We start from the raw sequence: 23133 nt of genomic DNA on the forward strand, positions 1-23133 counted from the left end.
GGTATATGTGGATTAGGTGTGTATGTGGGTTAGGTGGTGTATGTGTGTTAGGTGGTGTATGTGGGTTAGGTGGTGTATGTGGGTTAGGTGGTGTATGTGAGTTACGTGGTGTATGTGGATTAGGTGGTAAATGTGGGTTAGGTGGTGTATGTGGGTTAGGTGGTATATGTGGATTAGGTGGTGTATGTGGGTTAGGTGGTGTATGTGAATTAGGTGGTGTATGTGGGTTAGGTGGTGTATGTGGATTAGGTGGTGTATGTGAGTTACGTGGTGTATGTGGATTAGGTGGTAAATGTGGCTTAGGTGGTGCATGTGGGTTAGGTGGTGTATGTGAGTTACGTGGTGTAAATGGTTTGGTGGTGGATGTCGGTTAGGTGGTGTGTGTAGTTTGGTGGTGTATGGGGGTTAGGTGGTGTAAATGGGTTACGTGGTGTAAATGGGTTACGTTGTGGGTGTTGGCTGTGTGGTGTTTATGGTTTGGTGGTGTGTGTCAGTTACACACACACATACACACACACACGCGCGCGCGATGAATAGGATGGTCATGAGCGTTGTTTGCTGACAGTATGTAGTATGACCAGATATTATTGAGAATTTTAGGAATATGTTTAATTGGACTTCTATCACAAACACCCTTGATTAGCTTTCAAGTGCATGGTTTCAGTCAAGAGATACAACTCCGTTGATCCTTTTTCATTACATTGTGAAGAGTTATCCCCTTTGTCTACTTGCTAGCATACGACATTTTCATTATCTTCAGTACAGATGATTTAAAGAAGAGGAAGTTGATTTTAGAGTTTTATTATTAGAAGGACATCAGATCAGCTGAAGTGATTTCAAGCAGAATAGGCATCTCGTTGTCCACTGTTTATCGTGTTTTCAAAAACATCGCAAATGGATATGGCAGTGAGCACCATAGAGACGGGTTGGTATTCATGTTTCTAAATACAAATAAAGGAGTTTAGAAAACTTAAGGCTGGATATGACTGATAGAGGAACTGTGGCTGACTGTAGGGAGACAATTAGAACTGAGCTGCATGCAATGGGTTGGCTGAGGGAATTCCATCACCGATCATGTAACCTGAACAAAAGGGGCAAAGGTTGAACTGTGCTTACAGCATGGACATTTTAATTGGGACAATTTGATTTTCTCAAAATCTGTGTGGCTGTCCACTAATGCACTGAAATTCTGCACCAAACAAACTGAAAAACCTACATATCAGCGCCCAAAATACAGTCCGATATTTAACGTGTTGGGTAGCGTATCTGCGTTAGAGGCAGTTCCCCTCTGTGTATTTGTAGAGAATATGAGCAGTTAGCGGTACACAGATATTCTCGAGGGACATATACTTCCATCTACTCATGTGTTCTATGGAAAGTTTTGAATTTGCCAGCAGAAAAACGACCTAAAACATAGTTTAAAGTATTCACAGATCTGGTTTCGGGCCCAAACTATAGCCCTTACCCAAATCCCAAATATGTCTGGACTTATGAAGGAAAGTGACAATAAGAAAACGATGACATATATTGCTGAAATGAAAGAAGAGGTGTTCCGACATTGGGACAGCATGGACCACGACTTTCTAATTTCTTTTGACCAGCAGTATGCCCCACAACATTGGAGCCCGCATTGCTGCCCATGGCGACTTGACAAAATACTAACTGTTCACCTGTCTTTGAATCTGGAGTTGTGTTCTTCTAATATTCACCTTTACTACATGGGTAATGAGGGGAAAAAGATATAAAAAAATGCAATCTTTAAATTCTGTGTTATTACTATCAAGATTTTTCATATTGATGCGAACCAGCAGAGATGAGGTGAGGTGAGGTGAGGTGAGGTGAGGTGAGGTGAGGTGAGGTGAGGTGAGGTTTATCCTCGTAGTTTCGGTCATATGAGTACATGCCTGCGTGTTTATGTGTGGGTGCTTGTACAAGCCCAGACTAAAGCTGGTTGTATAGTGTTGGGAACAAACGAAACTCACAAAACACAGAAAAAAGAGGTAAAGTACCTTGTTAATTAATTTGTGTTCTTATTTTAGTTGATGGTAGTTATTACTATCAAGATTTGTTTCGTTTGGATACGAACTAGCAGAAATGTGACATTAGCAATTAAAAAACATCGAAGTATCACCATATAACATGCCTTATGTGCAAAGAACTATTCAACCATCAAACGCACCGCCAAATTTGTTAGAAAACTCCCTTGTCATGTGTTGGAACCTGTTCAAAATGATGTGTCGATGTTCATATCACAGGCAAGTGACGTGATCAGTATTATCAATTATTGTTTCAGAAGCCCAGCACGAGATGATGTCCCTTGTGTATGGGAGTGGTATCCTCACCCCCCGCGTCGTCCCAACCCTCAGCGGGCACCTGTACCTGACTGTGAACCTGCCAGTGCAGGGTAGCGAGGAGACAGACAGCGTGGGTCAGTTTCTTGTATGTTCATGTCATTGTCCGGCCGTCCACTATTGTAGACGGGTAATAATTCTTTCCCGTGAAGTTCCGGGATAGAATAGGCCTTCAGCAAACAATGCTTGTCATAAAAGGTGACTATGCTTGTCGTTAGAGGCGACTAAAGCGATCGGGTGGTCAGACTCGCTGACTTGATTGACACATGCCATCTGTTCCCAATTGTGCAGATTGATGCTCATGCTGTTGATCACTAGTTTGTCTGGTCCAGACTCGATTATTTACAGACCACCGCCATATAGCTATAGTATTGCTTAGCTCAACTCACTCATTTACTCGGGCAACTGCTGACAAGCTGCTGATTGTAGGATCAAACATTCAGTAGGTCACACTGAACGCCGTCTACTTTTCGATAACTTTGTCATACAGATTCTGCCACAGCTATACCAAATACAGCCACCTCAAATCTAGAAATGTGTCTAAGTTTAGATTACACAGTTTGAAAATGCCTTCTCTTGGTCAAATCCTTCTCTCTTCATCCTTAAGCCCGTGTTCGATTCCTTAATTTTGATGCCATGGAAATCTTATTGTGAAGGGAACATTTTGTTCGCTCACTCATCGCACATGGAGAACCTCTTCAAGCCGAAGTTCGGGTTCCATTCCGTATGGGGATAAGATGAATGACCCAATTTCCTCCGTAATATTGCTTTGACAAACGAAGGCTTCATTTTCAGGCTTCCCGTATGTAGCACGCCTGTTTGAGTATGTCCCTGGCACAATAATGCAGTCTGTACGGCTGACCCCGGGGCTGTGTTACAAGGTGGGGGTGATGGCAGGTAGAGTTGACCGGGCATTACAGGTAGGTACTGTCTTAGGTATGTCTAGTTGCAACAAGTCGCTGCAGGATCTCACAAATGTGATCTAGTGTATGAACAATCGAGACATATCTCTGAAAGCATTTCTTCCTTTGTTCGACCTTCATGAATTATTTGACATAACAAGCATTCACAAAGTTCTCTCATCTCCCCGCAGGGATTCGATCATTCTGGTTTCCATGGTAACGAAGTTCAGATTTGGCACCTTAGCAACGTGCCCTTGATTCTTGGTTTGCTGCACGAGGCAGATGATCAGTGATGTCATTAAGGCATTTGAGTCACGTGTTCTGGAACACCTGAATGAATTTCCACAAGATAACTTAACACGCGACAAGACGTACATATTTCTCTCACACAACCAGGAACGTTCTCGCGCTCTACATTATCCTTTTCTGTTATCTTTTATCAATGATTCTTGCAAGAATCTCTATCGAAACGTCGCACTCACGACATAAAGAAGTTGTTATCCAAATGGCATAAAGTTTCTTCGATATTGCAAATCATTTAGCATGTGCACTGGTCAGCCAAAGTTCTGTTGACATGTATCTTCTTCTTCAGGAATTATCCATGGTGATTTCAACGAAGGGAACATACTGGTAACTCAAGCTACGGATAACGACAGATGGAAGGATAAACACGATGTGTCCGCCATCTTGGATTACGGTGAATGTTCTTACCAGCCTTACATCTTTGAAGTTGCCATAGCAATGACATATATGTCAATCTTGAGCGACAACGTACCACCACAAACTGCATCCGGATACGTTCTGGCGGGCTACCTTACTCAGCATGAATTGCCAGAAAAGGAAATTGATGTGTTAAAAATATGTGCATGCGCGCGAATCGCTCAGTCCCTGGTAATCGGAGCCTACTCATTCCACGTTGATCCCAGCAACGACTACACGCTTACCACTGCTAAGAAAGGTTGGCCACGACTTCGTCAACTGTGGAAAATGGAGTCGGAACAGTTGGTGAGGGAGTGGCGAAACATTGCCAGTTCCTGTTGGGAAACAGTGGCAGCTGACTGATGCTGCTGCTGCTGCTGCTGCTGCTGATGATGATGATGATGATGAGAGAGACTAAAGGCTTAAACGACTGACAAGTTATAGTGATGATACCCGGTGTTCGAGAAACGGGTGGCTTGTCTCCACGTGTACCCGTCTTGTATCATTGACATTAATGTCACCTTTAAATCAATATGTTTCCCCAGTTAATGGACATACGCAACAGGTAAAACACACAAAAATGCTTTTCGATTTTTTGAGATCGGTATTGACATTATTTTGCAACGGTTTCGTAAAAGTCAATTCTGATTCCTTGACTCATTTGTGTCATGCTTTAGACTTGCGAGCATCCGGACGCGTATGTTCATGTGCGTGTTCCTCATGGAGGATTCTTGTTGTACGGATCCTCATAGAGCATATACAAGACGCATCTATATGGCAGGTTGGACTGATTAGAAACATATTGCCAAGATAGTTTGATACAGGACACTGGATCCGTGAAGGTCCCGGGGTAGAATAGGCCTTCAGCAACCCACGCTTGCCATTTAAGGCGACTTTGCTCGTGAGAGGCGACTAACGGGATCGAGTGGTCAGGCCCGCTGACTTGGTTGACACATGTCATCGGTTCCCAATTGCGCAGATTGATGCTCATGCTGTTGGTCACTGGATTGTCTGGTCCAGAGTCGATTATATACAGACCGCCACCATATAGCTGGAATATTTCTGAGTACGGCGTAAAACTAAACTCATTCACTCTTTTCCTGCAGTCTAAGTAAACTTAGTCTCAATGTATTTCGTTACACTCCACCACTGAGTCTAACAAAACCTAGTAGAAGGTCGCGTCAGGTAGCCTTTGAGCGACCAATGATCGTCCAGTCAAACGCGAGACGGTTGAACAGATTTAACCAATCAGACAACGGCTACTATTTAGGGATCGGAGGGACTTCAAAATATTCAGGTCACTGACACAGATCTCTCCACAAACAAAAATCGAAATATAACATAATTATTTGACATGCAGTATATACGTTTTTGGGTTTCTGTTGACATGGTTAGTTTATACCATTAGCTAATATTTCCGCCAGATAAATCGTAGCGTTATGTCATTTTTTGTTTGCAATGTGTTTTCATCGTCATTGGTCACTCTATTTGGCCCCAGTGCTATTGGCAACGGCGATAATGAATGAAATTACGAACGATTAGTTTAAATGTTACCTCGCGTTGGTAGTACTCAAGTGGCATATCGAATGAATTTAGGATGAAATAATTATTCATGAACTCATTTTCCGTATATATACTTTTGAAGGTACTTGCCTTGGATTATGCAATATTTTGGAATGTCATTATGGAGGAAGCTGACTGTGAAAGGTATTAATGGTGTGAACTGTAATACCTTTGAATGAAAGTTTGTGCTGACATGACGTCATCTTACAATGATGCCGAAACAGCAAAGCGAAACGCAGATGCTGTTTCACGTCAGTCATCAGATCGGTCATCCCCGCTTGACTGATGGTCAGACAAAACAGTGACTGATGTGCCGACCACCTTGTCGGGACTCAAGGACACGGATTCAACTCGAGCATGACCACAAGATTTATCAGGCATGACTGATGACAATCAGAGACTATTTGCGACAAGAAATGAATCTTATTAACAAATTCCCACAATCGCCTACTTTTCAGCCGATCCGAATTTTCTCGTGTAAAAGTGAAAGTAGACCCCACAAACAACTCTGGTTACACTGAATTCCAATTTCTGGTTTCATAAGAAAATGATATTTACAAATGAAGTTTAATTTTAAACTTTAATAACACCTTATTTCTATATTTTTTGTCGAGGTTTAGGCAGTACACCTTACCTAGGAAATCACAGAGTGCCCCTGTTTGATGAGGTCGTAAAATGATTCACAATGCATCTGGCTCACTGGTTACACCTGTTATTAGTTTTTTGCGCTTATTCAGAGTAGTTCTGTAACGCACAATAAGATATAATATCAATTAATTCCGTACCAGACTGCCAAACTTGTTTAGAGGCAGAGCCTCGTTTTCAGATTTCCACGATTTCCAGGTGTCCGTTTGTCAGAATTCGCTGTACGACCGAGCACGCTGTACGTCGTGTTTGCACGGATTAGAAGGAGTGTAGTGTTGCAATAAGCAATAATGTATCCAGTTAAATGAATCCAGTTAAATGGTTATCACACTAGGCTGCACAGTAGGACGGAACTCAGTAAACAGGATCGAGACTTTCCTGTAATCAATTTTTTCACATGAGTGGCAAGCAACAGACCTACATTAGCATTCATTTCTTCCACGGTTAGGATATATGCATGAGATGCAGAATAATGTTCCAATTCATTCAGTTTCACGACCCATTCTGTGGAGATCAGCTTCAGTGCTTAGTATATAATATGATACGAACACATGCATCGTTTAAATACTGCAACGTTCAAAACAGCTGATACACTTCATTCGTTGACAGACATTTCCAATTAGTGTCTTGATCGCCCATGGTAGCAGGTCTGTACTATTATTTTTGCATTAACGCTTCAGATTTTCCAATGTATGGCAGCCGAAAATAGGAAGATCCGGTGATGTCTCGTGCATTGTCAAGACTTTTCCTATGTAGGCAGCCCAAGCCTGTAAAAGGTTTATGAATGTGATCGTGATGCTGATGGCTTTCTCGATTGTGTATCAGTGTCCAGAAGATATGGGGCTCCTTTCACGAAGCAACCTTTACTGTGCTTAACCTCAACTCCCATTCTTTAACACTGCACTAAGGTTACTTTAGTCCAGTTGCTTAGTTAAGATTGCTTTGTGAAAGGAGCCCAATGAGATATGAGTATCTACCGACCGCGCTGACAAATGGATGTATGTAGGTTACGGGTGTATATGGGTTAGGTGGTGTATGAGGGCTACGGGATTATGTGGTTTGTGTGTTGCATGTGGGTTACGTGATGTGTACACCTCGCTGCTGTACAATACGCTGCTTATGTACTCTTGTCATGTCCCTCCTAACCACCAACAAGCGAGACAAGCTATTCATACCCAAACTACAAATATAAGCCTTTGATTAGGTGTTGCTTCACTGAACCAAAGAAATCCCACTTGTATTCATAAGCACCTTCGACACAATGATGGAACTGTCGTCTTTGTGGTTGTGTGCATCAGAGTGGAACTCCCAAACAGAATGATGGACGTGCGCTTTGTTTGCTGACAATATTTTCCCTGCCTCAGGTACATCTTGCATTCTACACTCAGGGAACTGTCCCTGAAACAGTCATAAACCTTAATGCCTGAACATTTATCTATCGTCCACAGTTCAACAGAATGGCGAACTACGTCAAGCTTTCAACATCGGAGAAACCATCGTTGACTGTGTCTTCCATTGGGGACATACTTGCACGACATTACGGTCTGCGCATGGTCAACTGTCAGAAACTTAATGGCTATGAAGATTATAACTTCCGGATCAAGGTGGAATCAACTGGAAACAATGGGAAGGAAGCGTGTTGCCATGGTTACACATTCAAAGTTCTCAACAAACGGAACTCAAAAAACACAAAGTATATAGGTAAAGTATCTTGTTAACTGATTTGTATTCAAATTTTAGTTTTTGTGTTATTACTATCAAGATTTACTTCACTTGGATGCGAACTAGCAGAAATGTGATAAGATTACTGATTTAAAAAACACCCAAACCATCGAATTTGTTCAATAAGTACCAATATGTGACAGGAATTACGTGCTAAGAACTATTTAACTATCAAGCGCACCGTCAAAATTGTAAGAAAACTCCTTTGTCGTGTCACGTGTTGGAACCTGTTCAAAATGATGTACCGATGTTCATATCACAGGCAAGTGATGTCACCAGTACAATTAATGCTTCAGAAGCCCAGCACGAGATGATGTCCCTTGTGTATGGGAGTGGTATCCTCACCCCCCGGGTCGTCCCAACCCTCAGCGGGCACCTGTACCTGACTGTGAACCTGCCAGTGGAGGGTAGCGAAGAGACAGGTCAGTTTCAGTGTGACACTGTGTCCCATCCATTGTACTTGGGCGTGGCTTCATTACAGGCGGCTGCTGGCGTGTTGCTGATTGTAGGATCAAATATTCATGCAGTCACTAAGAGACAGACACGACGGGTCAGTTTGTTGTTCGTCGGTGTGACACTGCGTCCCGTCCACGCTTGTAAGTGAGCATGGCTTCATTACAGCCGGCTGCTGGCGTGTTGCAGTCACTAAGAGACCGACAACGCGGGTCAGTTTGTTGTGTGGCAGTGTGACATTGTGCCCTGTCCACTGGCGTACTTGGGCATGGCTTCGTTACATCCTGTGAAGCCCACACATCTGTAGAATACAAGGCAAGTATACAACACTGAAAATAAAGAAAGCTCTATTTGATTTTATTTATCGAATCTAGTTCAGGGACCATTTTACTGTGGAACATGTTCGTTTCAGAGACTGGATGTTAGCCTAACGTACTTGGTGTAACGAAGTATTGGGGAATATTCTACTGTTTAAAGCATTCGCTTTTCACTCTGCAGTCCGGGTTCGATTCCTTATTTCTGGAGAACCCGTCATGATGCTGCTGTTGTGAAGGGGAGTAGACCTTGACTCCCTACATGAGAATGGAGAGCCTTTTCAAGCCGAAGTTGGGATCGATTCTACATGGGAATGAACCGAGTGATCCCATTTCCTCCATAAAATTGCTGGAATATTGCGTGAAACTGGAATTACGTACCTAGTCTCCCTGTGAACACGGAGGGGTGGTGGAGTAGTCTCGTGGCTAAAGCGTTCGCTCATCATGCCAAAGATCCGTGTTCGATTTCCCACATCGGTATTCTATTACTGCTAAGAGCGGCTTAAACTAGACTCTCACTCACTCACTCTGAACATTCTGCAAGCAAAGGCTTTATTTTCAGACTCTCCGTATATAGTGCGGCTGTTTGAGTATGTCCCTGGGACAATAATACAGTCTGTTCCCCTGACCCCGGGGCTGTGTTACAAAGTAGGGGTGATGGCAGGCAGAGTTGACACGGCATTAAAGGTAAGTGCTGTCTTACTTAAGTCTAGATGTATGACGTCGCTTCAGAATCTCAAAAATAGAACAAAGAAAGAGTTGAGTGTCTATAAACACACGATAAAGTACATGTCAGCGTCGTCTAACGAAAAAAGGTAAAAACGGCAGCGCTTTGAACAGGCGATCGATGTTTGCCTTCATGCTGACACCGACGAAGACATTTAAAAAATATTGAAATCCATAACCCATAATCATTCGCTCTACCTTAACATAGTTATTCTTCATTTCACGGTAGATCTCAGTTTGATTGAACTGAAGTAATTCCAATGAAAAAAAAATCTAGACACATTTCTGAAAATATTTCGTCCTTTATGAATTTTTTGACATGACAAGCATTCACTCATCTCTCCGCAGGGATTCGATCATCCTGGTTTCCATGGTAACGAAGTTCAGATCTGGCATCTGAGCAACGTCCCGTTGATTCTAAACTTGCTGCACGTGGTAGATGACAAAGGTGACATCAGTGACGTCATTAAGGCATTTGAGTCACGTGTTCTGGAACACCTGGATGAATTTCCACAAGGTATGATGGGGCAAGATAATGTAGATTGTGCCGTAAAACAACACTCTCTTACACACTGGTGACGTTCTGCTACCTGTTTAAAAGAATAATGATCAGGGTGATTGTGTTTGTGTGTGTGTGTGTGTGTGTGTGTGTGTCTCTCTGTGTGTGTGTGTGTGTGTATAAAATATACTGCAAGCAAAAGAAACGCACATTTCGAAAAATGAAATTCATAAAAGTAAGTGTTCATGTTTATGTGTTCTACACTGAGTCACAAAAGAAACTTCACAAAATGTACGTTTTAAAAATAATGAATACATTTTTCTTATGATACATCTATGCATCCGAAAAGGGATCCCTATCTTTCGACTCTAGAAAAACGTCGGCAAAACCCATTTAACCCATCCATTCGTCGTGCAAATGACGTTAGTGACAAACAAGGTTTAGCACGTGCAGTCGATCAAGTGATCTTCGCATCGAAGTTTTCATTTGAACGTGTTTGCATTGGCCTCAAGAATTGAAAAAAAACCCCATTTTAAAACAAGTTTTAAAGGTAATTTAAATGACACGGTTGTCAAATGTGCATCGTTATCATGTAGCAAGCGGGAAATCGGTTACTGACGTCGCAAGAGCAATGGGATGCAGCCGTCGTACTGTGTATGACTTGCAATGCCGTCCACAACAAACTGGCACCAGTTCCGATCGCTCAAGGTCGGGTCGTCCGCGTGACGTGACGAGCAGAAGACCGCCAAAAGCGTCCTACGTCATCTACGTGACAGATTTCTGCCGGCTACACGAACCAGGGCTGAGATGTTTAGAGGCCCACTGTCATCACAGACCATTCGAAATCGGTTGCTGACTGCCAATCTCCATTCTCGACGTCCATATCGTGTGCCAATACTGACGCTGTTTCATCAACGTTTCATCTGCTGTGGGCCCAACGTCACCTCCGATGGACCCAGAGAGACTGGGATCGAGTCGTCTTTAATGATGAATCCAGGTTTACCCTCAGATTCGCGGACGGCAGGCATAGGATCTGGAGACGACGTCGTGAACGGTATGTCCAGTGTTGTGTACAGGAGGTCACCAGAATCGGGGGTGGAAGTTGCATGGTGTGGGGGTCCTTTCTGAGGGATTCTGGTCATTCCTGGAAACCTCACAGCTGTTGTTTACCGCGACCAGGTGCTCACCCCTGAACTCGTTCCCTGAGCTCAGTGTTGACACGAAATTTCCTTCAAAACGCTGGAATCAACGTCACGGACTGGCGATGGAGGTCCCCTGACCTTAATCCGAAAGATCACGTTTGGAATGCACTTGGGAGAAAGCTTCGTTGTCTTAGGAACCAACCTCGGAATTTGCAGTAACTTGGCGCTGCCTTGCGAGAGCAAAGGCACAGAATCCCCAACCACGTGTTCACAAGCATCCGACAGTCGATGAGGAGACGGTGTTTTTCAGTGGTGAATGCGCGGGGCGGTCATACACAATTTTGAACAGAGAAATGTTTATTCTTGTGACTTGACATTCTGTATACCCATGTTTTGGCGGTGTAGCCTAATGAAACTGATTGTGGAACTGTCAGTGTATAATCGAGTACATCACACAGATCTCAGCAATGAAATAATTACAATTTAACCATCTTACCATCTCTAGTTCTTTAATAGTTCCCTGAAGAGTGAATGTGAAGCTTCTTTTTTGACTCAGTATATTTAAAAACGTTGTCTAAAAGCCAGAGTAGCGGTTATTTTTGCTGCTCTATATATCTCAGGACAGAAGTCGGAATCAAACTTCAAATATTCAAAATGGCCGCCAGACACAGCAACCTCGTTATTTGTCTACAACACGCAACGAAGAAAGGTTAACAAATATCCTTTCATCCGTTATTCAAGTACTGTGTAGTAAAATTAGTTATAGCTTTCATAATGAGGTCACTTTAAGTGAGTTCAGTTATATGTCGCTTTTAGCGGTATTGAAACAATACCACGGCGGCTACACCAGAAATAGGCTTCACACATTGTACCTATATGAGGAATAGAACCAAGGTCTTCAACGTGACGATCGAACACTTTAACCACTCGGCTAGGCCACAGCCCGAGATGACTTCGAGGTTCCTGACCAGTGTAACCTGCCCAACAACAGGAGGTCAATAGGGATGGGTGACTTTGGTCAATCACAGTGTTCCGGAAATCATTTGGCATGTGCAGTGGTCAACCAAAGTTCTATTGACATGTACCTTCTTCTTCAGGAATTATTCATGGTGATTTCAACGATGGGAACATACAGTAACTGGTAACTCAAGCTACGGATAACGACAGATGGAAGGATGTTCACGACGTGTCCGCCATCTTGGATTATGGTGACAGTTCTTCTCAGCATTACATCTTTGAAGTTGCCATAGCAATGACATACATGTCAATCTTGAGCGACAACGTCCCGCCACAAACTGCATCCGGGTACGTTCTGGCAGGCTATCTAACCCAGAATGATTTATCAGACAGAGAAATTGATGTGCTAAATATATGCGTATGCGCTCGCATCGCTCAGTCCCTGGTAATTGGAGCCTACACGTACCACGTTGATCCCAGCAACGTCTACACGCTTACCACAGCTAAGGAAGGTTGGCCACGACTTCGTCAACTGTGGAAAATGGATACAGAAGAGTTATGAGGGAGTGGCGAAACATTGCCAGTTCCTGTAAGGAAAAACTGGCAGTTGACTGATGCATTCATTGATGATGATTATTATGAGGATCTGGATTTAATGTCCCAACATTCATTCCAAATGCCATGCTAGTGTACTAAAAGTTTTCAACCTGGTTCCCTGGGCCTGTTGCACCTGCGCTAAATGAATGGAAAAATCCGAGAACGAGTGGTTAGAAGTTTTTCATTGCATTTTCATCGATACTATGGTAAAGTATACGTCATCAGAACAACGGCCATCGTCACTTTCAGTGTTGAAAAACGTTATTTAAGCAGTTTTGGGACACGAAAATAGTCGTTACATGGGCGATCTGTAAAGAATGACACCTCCTACTTTCATCACCGACATCTGTTTTGATATTTCGTGTCAGTTCGCTATTGCCACGAAATCGTACACATAAAACATGGATTTGAACGACCACACTCATTGAATATAGTTAGCATCTTTATTTTTAGCCCATGCATAGTAACTAGAAAATGGTTTTACCACATTAATATAATAATGAGATCTAATACATTTGAAACACATAAATGATTCATTCAACAATGTGTTTATAGCAATGTATGTGCTTTCAAATATGGAAAATAATAGAAGAATGTGGCCTATTTATTATTCGTATTCATTTGGTATATATCATTTCAATATAACACCCGTGAAGGTCCCGGGGTAGAATAGGCCTTCAGCAACCCATGCTTGCCATAGAAGGCGACTCAGCTTGTCGTAAGAGGCGACTAACGGGATCGGGTGGTCAGGCTCGCTGACTTGGTGGACACATGTCATCGGTTCCCAATTGCGCAGATCGATGCTCATGTTGTTGATCACTGGATTGTCTGGTCCAGACTCGATTATGTACAGACCGTCGCCATATAGCTGGAATATTGCTGAGTGCGGCGTAAAACTCAACTCACTCACTCACTCACTTCAATATAACATTGGGCTGATCATAGTGATGCAATAGGCATTGAAGTTTAACAATAGTCGTGGTATGGCAACATCTGAATGCTGCTGCTGGGAAGCTGATTACACATTGGAGCATTATATAACACACTGAATATACCCCATTCCTCAACCCATATACAGTGGAAGCTGACAAACCCGGCGTCTGTCCAACCCGGCAAGTTGTCAGCACCGGCATAAAATCTTAGTCCCATCCATAGCTTGTACATTTACCATCAGCTCTACATTCCAGCACTGGATTATTTCTTCAGTCCCAATGAGTGCCGATTTAGACAACTTCCACTGTGTAGCTACAGTTTCATATATAACAGGAAATCGGACACATCATAAAAATTCATAACTGCTTGTGCTTTAGCTTGTTTTGAAAGTGTCCATTCATGAAAGGAAAATGCGCCATGTCTAGAAGACACTGATACAAAAAAAACCCCAACATTTATTTATATTTCATAATTTGTCCATATCCTATTACATAAACACACTGTAGTTATATCTGGGGATGAAGATGGGTGGGGAATGGGGTACATTCAGTTTTGAAACCTGTTGTTATTAAAATCACAATAAACAGACAAATTAATACAGACAATGTTGGATTGCACGACACAGGCATGTCAGTGAAGCAATCTGTCACAATTCCCTTGGCTGTTTACTGTAGACATGAGTTATACATACAGCATCAAAGTTGTCTGTCTGTCAAAACTTTCAGAAAAAGATGCTGGTTGAATTGTTGTTTAAGGCTTCACTTGGCTCTATTCCAGCAATATGGCGGTGGTCAGTGAATAATAGAGTCTGGACCAGGCAGTTCGGAGATCAACAGCCTAAGCACTGATCACATAAAAATGTTGTAATGTTGGACTGTACACATACTTGTTTACGATGCATACAAAATCGTTATGGCTGAGTAATGGTCACATACAGGCAATACATATGTATGGAAGTCATATTCAACAAAAGATCGTTCCCTTAATAAACAATATTTACAGTCATTCAGTACATGGGACGTTTGTGTATTTTCCAAAATCGAGTGGAAGTTTAAACCTACTACATCTGAAAAGAAGCATGGATAGTCTTTAGTGCATAGGGACAGGGAGTGTAAGATTCTTTTCCACATTTAACAGTGATTTAAAATGTTGTTAATAGAAGGAATCAGACAAACTACTGACAGAACTACGTCATGATTGTTGTAGATTGTAAAATGATCTTAGTTTCAAAAGGTGAATAAATATCTTCACATCTTGTGCTAATCACACATGTTCAAATTCAAATCTAAACAGAATATTGTAATGTTCAGCCCATGCTGTACGACACTGGCGAGACAGTTTGCGTTCATCCAAATACAGTAGTCCTTATAGCCCTCGTGGTGTGCATAAGCTTTTTTAAGTTGGAGAGGGGTTCTGCCACATTCTCCCCAAATCATAGGATTGTTTGCTGTTTTGAGAAACCGTATACACATTGTTGATATACATCTTCAATAATTTTACAGCGTGAGGTCCCAATACTTCTGCACACTATAGGAAACGTCATAGCTTTAAATATCATATTAATCTTCATATGGTTTATTTTTAACTTTCTTTTGACATCTGTACAATGCCATAAATCCTTTCAAAAGTGTGTTCCAAGAGTGGTTAGCGCTTTAGTCCAAAATAAGTTTAGATGTTTACAAACTACCCAATATCTATATAAAGATATAATTTCTAAATGCACACTATATTGTTTTTCTTTTAAATAACAATAGTGAACTGGTCATTAAGTATTGTGCGAATTACTCTAAATTAAAAAGCAAAATCATTGATGATGATCACTGACGTAAAGTATAATAAAATTAAGCAAAACGTTCATAACAGCATTTAACCAAACTGGTTAACCGATATCTGACTGAATAATTGCTGACGTTAGATGATTTGTATCACATGTATTCTAATAACACCAGGATTATCATGCTTAAAATGATCAACGTGCAGCAAATGTATACTCTGATACTTCAAGTCATAAAAAAACCTACAGTTCTCATGACAGGTTTCATTGGTAAAAATCACCCTCGATGAAACAGTTCACAAATATTGGAATGTTCATCTGTTTTTTAAGTTCTTCCCCATATATATATGCCAGTGTATTAGCATACTAATCATACCATGTATTTTTGTGTTTAGTTTAGGCATATAAAGTACCAAATTCATTGTTTTGATCTGTATATCTATGTGCATTTTTGTGTGTATGTTTTCATATGGGTAAAACATTCTTAAAGCCACCTTCTGTAATTAAAACTGACAACTAAATCTGTAAAATAGCCCAAACACGTATAAAACATACCAGTATTTCTGCTCACAACGGGGCCAGTTTTACGTCTTCCTAGAGAAACTTCCAATACAGGATGAAACAGAATAATCACGCGAAACGGAGGCACAAAAGTTGGCTGTCTATTACAGTTTCCGACATGGTTGGGTCTAAGCTACCTGTCTGTTTTAATGTCTCATTTCTATCTATCGTTCTAATGAAATTGTATCGGAAAACCACGCTCTGCTACAAGTGGCAGTGGAATGAAAACTCAACTAACTAAATTTGAAGTTTGTGTGAGTGAGTGGGTTTACTTGGGGAGACCAGAAATGGGCTTCATACATTGTACGCACGTGGGAAATCGAACCCTGATCGTCCGCGTGACGAACGAAAGCTGTCACCACCTGGCCACCCACAGACCAGATTCGAGTAATACAAATGGGACAATAAGCGTGAATGTCGTTTAAATAACATAATATAATATTTTTATATTCTATCAGCTCTATTGCAGTCAGCTATGGTGTGTCTATGTCGATAAAATATTACGATGTTCTTATCAGTTTATCCTATTTTGACGAATTGTGACGAGCTCTCACCGGAGTTAAGGCTGATCTTAACCCGAGCAAAACCTGAACTCGAGTTAATTCCACATACAAGTTCGTCCGCGGACCCGTGAAGGTCCCGGGGTAGAATAGGCCTTCAGCAACCCATGCTTGCCATAAAAGGTGACTAAGCTTGTCGTAAGAGGCGACTAACGGGATCGGGTGGTCAGACTAGCTGACTTGGTTGACACATGTCATCGGTTCCCCATTGCGCAGATCGATGCTCATGTTGTTGATCACTGGATTGTCTGGTCCAGACTCGATTATTTACAGACCGTCGCCATATAGCTGGAATATTGCTAAGTGCGACGTAAAACTAAACTCACTCACTCACTCACTCGTCCGCATTGGTGGATTTCCACGTGGTCAAATGCACGTAGTATGACCGCACGTGAAAGTCATGCTCCTCGTGCTTCTACGAAGCACGTGGCGTTTATGCGGTCACTGACAAAACAAAAGAGCAACGAACATCAGGTGAAACTGATGCTGTTGGAGGTCGTAGTCCAGGCGCACAGTTAGCATCCTTATACCACGTGAGTATATGGGTTTTGGGGTGTATGTGGGTTAGGTCGTGCATGTGGGTTAGGTGGTGTATGTGGGTTAGATGGTGTATGTGAGTGAAGTGGGTGACGTGAATTGTGTGGGTTAGATGGGTTACTTGAAGGTAGGATGGTTACAATTTGTATTTGGGTTACACTCTGTGTGTGGATTAGGTGGTGTATGTGGATTAGGTGGTGTATGTGGGTTAGGTGGTGTATGCGGAATAGGTGGTGTATGTGGATTAGGTGGTGTATGTGGATTAGGTGGTGTATGTGGGTCAGGTGGTGTATGTGAGTTACGTGGTGTATGTGGATTAGGTGGTAAATGTGGGTTAGGTGGTGTATTTGGGTTAGGCGGTGTATGTGGGTCAGGTTGTGTATGTGAATTACATGATGTATGTGGGTTAGGTGGTATCCTGCCGTCTCCTTTTTTCGACGTTCTCCTATTTTCGACGGTCGTATTTATTTACCTGATGTAGCCAATAATAACATGATAGGTAGGCTTTATTGCTCATATAAAAGGATACGCCTGTTTCTTCCGGACTTCCCGTATGTAGCCATTATTCTGTTACACCGTCGAAAATAGGAGAAACCAGGGTATATGTGGGTTAGGTGGTGTAAATGGTCTGGTGGTGTATGTTAATTAGGTGGTGTATGTGGGTTACATGGCGTATGTGGGTTAGGTGGTGTATGTGGATTAGTGGTGTATGTGGATTAGGTGGTGTATGTTGGTTAGGATGTGTATGTGGGTTAGGTGGTGTATGTGAGTTACGTGGTGTAAATGGTTTGGTGGTGGATGTCGGTTAGGTGGTGTGTGTAGTTTGGTGGTGTATGTGGGTTAGATGGTGTAAGTTGGTTAGGTGGTGTATGTGGGTTAGGTGGTGTATGTGAGTTACGTGGTGTAAATGGTTTGGTGGTGGATGTCGGTTAGGTGGTGTGTGTAGTTTGGTGGTGTATGTGGGTTAGATGGTGTATGTGGGTTAGGTGGTGTATGTGAGTTACGTGGTGTAAATGGTTTAGTGGTGAATGTCGGTTAGGTGGTGTGTGTAGTTTGGCGGTGTATGTGGGTTACGTTGTGGGTGTTGGCTATGTGGTGTTTGTGGTTTGGCGGTGTGTGTCGGTTACACACACACACACACATACACACACACGCGCGCGCGCGCGCGCGTGATAAATAGGATGGTCATGAGTGTTGTTTGCTGACAGTATGTTGTATGACCAGATGTTATTGAGAATTTTAGGAATATGTTTAATTGGACTTCTATCACAAACAGCCTTGATTAGCTTTCAAGTGCATGGTTTCAGTCAAGAGATACAACTCCGTTGATCCTTATTCATTATATTGTGAAGAGTTATCCCCTTCGTCTACTTGCTAGCAGGCGACATTTTCATTATCCTCATTATAGATGATTTAAGTTGATTTTAGAGTTTAGGTATTACAATGACATCAGATCAGCTGAAGTGATTTCAAGCAGAATAGGCATCTCTTTGTCCACTGTTTATCGTGTTTTCAAAAATATCGCAAATGGATATGGCAGTGAGCACCAGGGAGGTTGATATTCATGTTTTTAAATACAAATAAAGGGGTTTAGAAAACATAAGGCTGGATATGACTGACAGAGGAACTGTGGCTGACTGTAGGGAGACAATTAGAACTGAGCTGCATGCAATGGGTTGGCTGATGGAATTCCATCACCGATCATGTAACCTGAACAAAAGGGGCAAAGGTTGAACTGTGCTTACAGCATGGACATTTTAATTGGGACAATTTGATTTTCTCAGATAAAAGTTCTCTGTGGCTGTTTACTAATACACTGAAATTCTGCACCAAACAAACTGAAAAACCTACATATCAGCGCCCAAAGTACAGTCCGATATTTAACGTGTGGGGTAGCGTATCTGCGTTAGAGGCAGTTCCCCTCTGTGTATTTGAAGGGAATATGAGCAGTTAGCGGTACACAGATATTCTGGAAGAACATTTACTGCTCATGTGTTCTATGGAAAGTTTTGGATTTGCCAGCAGAAAAAACGACCTAAAACATAGTTTAAAGTATTCACAGATCTGGTTTCGGGCCCAAAATATGACACATATTAGACTGGCCAAACTATAGCCCTTACCTAAATCCCAAATATGTCTGGACTTATGAAGGAAAGTGACAATAAGAAAACGATGACATATATTGCTGAAATGAAAGAAGAGGTGTTCCGACATTGGGACAGCATGGACCACGACTTTCTAATTTCTTTTGACCAGCAGTATGCCCCACAACATTGGAGCCTTCATTGCTGCCCATGGCGACTTGACAAAATACTAACTGTTCACCTGTTTTTGAATCTGGAGTTATGTTCTGCGAACATTCACCTTTAATGAGTAATGAGGGAAAAAGATATAAACCAATGCAATCTTTAAGCTCTCAATAATAACTCTTCATACTATATTTCCTACCTCAGATTCATTTGCATTCTATACACTGGATGCTGTCCCCGTCACAAACATTGATGCCTGAATATTTATATCTTGTCCACAGTTCAACAGAATGGCGAACTACGTCAAGCTTGCAACATCGGAGAAACCATCGTTGACTGCTTTTTCCATTGGGGACATACTTGTACGACATTACGGTCTGCGCATGCTCAACTGTCAGAAACCTAACAGCTATGAAAATTATAACTTCCGGATCAAGGTGGAATCAACTGGGAAAAAAGGGAAAGAAAAGTGTTGCCATAGTTACACTTTGAAAGTTCTTAGCAAACGAAACTCAGAAAACACAAACCATATAGGTTACGTATTTTGTTCATCAATTTATGATCAAATTTTACGTTCATGTGTTATTACTATCAAGATTTTTCATATTGATGCGAACCAGCACAGATGAGGTGAGGTGAGGTGAGGTGATGTGAGGTGAGGTGAGGTGAGGTTTAACCTCGTAGTTTCGGTCATATGAGTACGTTCCTGCGTGTTTATGTGTGGGTGCTTGTACTAGCCCAGACTAAAGCTGGTTGTATAGTGTTGGGAACAAACGAAACTACGAAACACAGAAAAAAGAGGTAAAGTACCTTGTTAATTAATTTGTGTTCTTATTTTAGTTGATGGTAGTTATTACTATCAAGATTTGTTTCGTTTGGATACGAACTAGCAGAAATGTGACATTAGCAATTAAAACACATCGAAGTATCACCATATAACATGCCTTATGCTTGTCGTTAGAGGCGACTAAAGCGATCGGGTGGTCAGACTCGCTGACTTGATTGACACATGCCATCTGTTCCCAATTGTGCAGACTGATGCTCATGCTGTTGATCACTAGTTTGTCTGGTCCAGACTCGATTATTTACAGACCACCGCCATATAGCTGTAGTATTGCTAAGCTCAACTCACTCATTTACTCGGGCAATTGCTGACAAGCTGCTGATTGTAGGATCTAACATTCACTAGGCCACACTGAACACCGTCTACTTTTCGATAACTTTGTCATACAGATTCTGCCACAGCTATACCAAATACAGCCACCTCAAATCTAGAAATGTGTCTAAGTTTAGATTACACAGTTTGAAAATGCCTTCTCTTGGTCAAATCCTTCTCTCTTCATCCTTAAGCCCGTGTTCGATTCCTTAATTTTGATGCCATGGAAATCTTATTGTGAAGGGAACATTTTGTTCGCTCACTCATCGCACATGGAGAACCTCTTCAAGCCGAAGTTCGGGTTCCATTCCGTATGGGGATAAGATGAATGACCCAATTTCCTCCGTAATATTGCTTTGACAAACGAAGGCTTCATTTTCAGGCTCCCCGTATGTAGCACGCCTGTTTGAGTATGTCCCTGGCACAATAATACAGTCTGTACGCCTGATCCCGGGGCTGTGTTACAAGGTGGGGGTGATGGCAGGTAGAGTTGACAGGGCATTACAGGTAGGTACTGTCTTAGGTATGTCTAGTTGCAACAAGTCGCTGCAGGATCTAAAAAATGTGATCTAGTGTATGAACAATCGAGACATATCTCTGAAAGCATTTCTTCCTTTGTTGGACCTTCATGAATTATTTGACATAACAAGCATTCACAAAGTTCTCTCATCTCCCCGCAGGGATTCGATCATTCTGGTTTCCATGGTAACGAAGTTCAGATTTGGCACCTTAGCAACGTGCCCTTGATTCTTGATTTGCTGCACGTGGTAGATAACAAAGGTGACAGGCAGATGATCAGTGATGTCATTAAGGCATTTGAGTCACGTGTTCTGGAACACCTGAATGAATTTCCACAAGGTAACTTAACACGCGACAAGACGTACATATTTCTCTCACACAACCAGGAACGTTCTCGCACTCTAAATTATCCATTTCTGTTATCTTTTATCATTGATTCTTGCAAGAATCTCTATCGAAACGTCGCACTCACGACATAAAGAAGTTGTTATCCATAAAGTTTGTTCGATATTGCAAATCATTTAGCATGTGCATTGGTCAGCCAAAGTTCTGTTGACATGTACCTTCTTCTTCAGGAATTATCCATGGTGATTTCAACGAAGGGAACATACTGGTAACTCAAGCTACGGATAACGACAGATGGAAGGATAAACACGATGTGTCCGCCATCTTGGATTACGGTGAATGTTCTTACCAGCCTTACATCTTTGAAGTTGCCATAGCAATGACATATATGTCAATCCTGAGCGACAACGTACCACCACAAACTGCATCCGGATACGTTCTGGCGGGCTACCTTACTCGGCATGAATTGCCAGAAAAGGAAATTGATGTGTTAAAAATATGCGTTTGCGCGCGAATCGCTCAGTCCCTGGTAATCGGAGCCTACTCATTCCACGTTGATCCCAGCAACGACTACACGCTTACCACTGCTAAGAAAGGTTGGCCACGACTTCGTCAACTGTGGAAAATGGAGTCGGAAAAGTTGGTGAGGGAGTGGCGAAACATTGCCAGTTCGTGCTGGGAAACAGTGGCAGCTGACTGATGATGATGATGATGATGATGATGATGATAATGATGAGAGAGACCAAAGGTTTAAACGACTGACATGTTATAGTGATGATACCCGGTGTTCGAGAAACGGGTGGCTTGTCTCCACGTGTACCCGTCTTGTATCATTGACATTAATGTCACCTTTAAATCAATATGTTTCCCCAGTTAATGGACATACGCAACAGGTAAAACACACAAAAATGCTTTTCGATTTTTTGAGATCAGTATTGACATTATTTTGCAACGATTTTGTAAAAGTAAATTCTGATTCCTTGACTGATTTGTGTCATGCTTTAGACTTGCCAGCACCCGGACGCGTATGTTCATGTACGTGTCCCCAGAGCCGGGCTGTTCCTCACAGAGGATACTTGTACGGATCCTCATAGATCCTCATTAAAGACTGTATATATGACTTTATATGGCTGGTTGGACTGATTAGATTTTAGTTTAGTAATATAGTGCCAAGGTAGTTTGATACGACTTTGGACCCGTGAAGGCCCAAGGTAGAATAGGCCATCAGCAACCCATGCTTGCCATAAAGGGCGACTTTGCTCGTGAGAGGCGACTAACGGGATCGGGTGGTCAGGCTCGCTGACTTGGTGGACACATGTCATCGGTTCCCAATTGCGCAGATTGATGCTCATGTTGGTCACTGGATTGTCTGGTCCAGACTCGATTATTTACAGACCGCCGCCATATAGCTGGTATATTGCTGAGTGCGGCGTAAAACTAAACTCACCCACGACGTTGGTTAAGTGAAGGCTCGTCTGCTTCAACTGAGTCAAAAGGAGACGTTCGGAATGATCCAAGGCAAAGTGTTAGACCTTGATGATGAATGGAATCAAGTTGCTTTCACAAACTCCACCATGTACGATGGAACCGTAATCAAGACAAGATGTATAAATGTAAGAGGGTACTTTGGTCCCCTCCCCACTTTGAATTTGAAACGACTATTGCTAGAAGCGGTGTAAAACTAAACTCACTCACTAAGATGTTTTTGCTACGGCAAGAAATATTCACGTCCGAAGTCCGCTGCAGTTCCAGTGTATAAGTGTATTACCTCTAGTCATGTTGCATTAGGTTGTAGACACTGGTAGTGCAGGGATTCTGTTCCTTGACCGTGCTGAATGACTTATACTCTTCGAAAATATTGGGGAACTGTACTTTCAACTTTCAGTGGGATTGAATCAATGTTAATGCAACAATAATGGATGTTTTCAG

General features: G+C 42.1%; 1 protein-coding gene and 2 pseudogenes across 1 annotated transcript; all 3 read left to right on the plus strand.

Moving 5' to 3' along the window:
- The first annotated feature begins 1813 nt into the window (after positions 1–1813).
- Positions 1814–4370, plus strand: LOC137264920 (hydroxylysine kinase-like; annotated as a pseudogene).
- A 3247-nt stretch (positions 4371–7617) lies between these two features.
- Positions 7618–12588, plus strand: LOC137264921 (hydroxylysine kinase-like; annotated as a pseudogene).
- Positions 12589–16464: 3876 nt separating this feature from the next.
- LOC137265878 (hydroxylysine kinase-like) lies at positions 16465–22186 on the plus strand. The gene is made up of 5 exons (XM_067801339.1): positions 16465–16931; positions 19466–19718; positions 20723–20847; positions 21021–21198; positions 21435–22186. Exons 2-5 carry the CDS (start codon positions 19475–19477, stop codon positions 21902–21904), a joined length of 1017 nt encoding a protein of 338 aa, XP_067657440.1. The 5' UTR covers positions 16465–16931; positions 19466–19474; the 3' UTR covers positions 21905–22186.
- Positions 22187–23133: the final 947 nt, after the last annotated feature.

The sequence above is a fragment of the Haliotis asinina genome, chromosome 15, assembly GCF_037392515.1.
Source record: "Haliotis asinina isolate JCU_RB_2024 chromosome 15, JCU_Hal_asi_v2, whole genome shotgun sequence".
In the NCBI taxonomy this organism is placed as follows: domain Eukaryota; kingdom Metazoa; phylum Mollusca; class Gastropoda; order Lepetellida; family Haliotidae; genus Haliotis; species Haliotis asinina.

Coding starts and splice junctions, on each gene's coding strand:
- LOC137265878 (XM_067801339.1), top strand. CDS start 19,475: ATGGCGAACTACGTCAAGCTTGCAACATCGGAGAAACCATCGTTGACT. Junction 19,719..20,722: donor AGAAAACACAAACCATATAG/GTTACGTATTTT, acceptor CTTCATTTTCAG/GCTCCCCGTATGTAGCACGC. Junction 21,199..21,434: donor CCTGAATGAATTTCCACAAG/GTAACTTAACAC, acceptor CTTCTTCTTCAG/GAATTATCCATGGTGATTTC.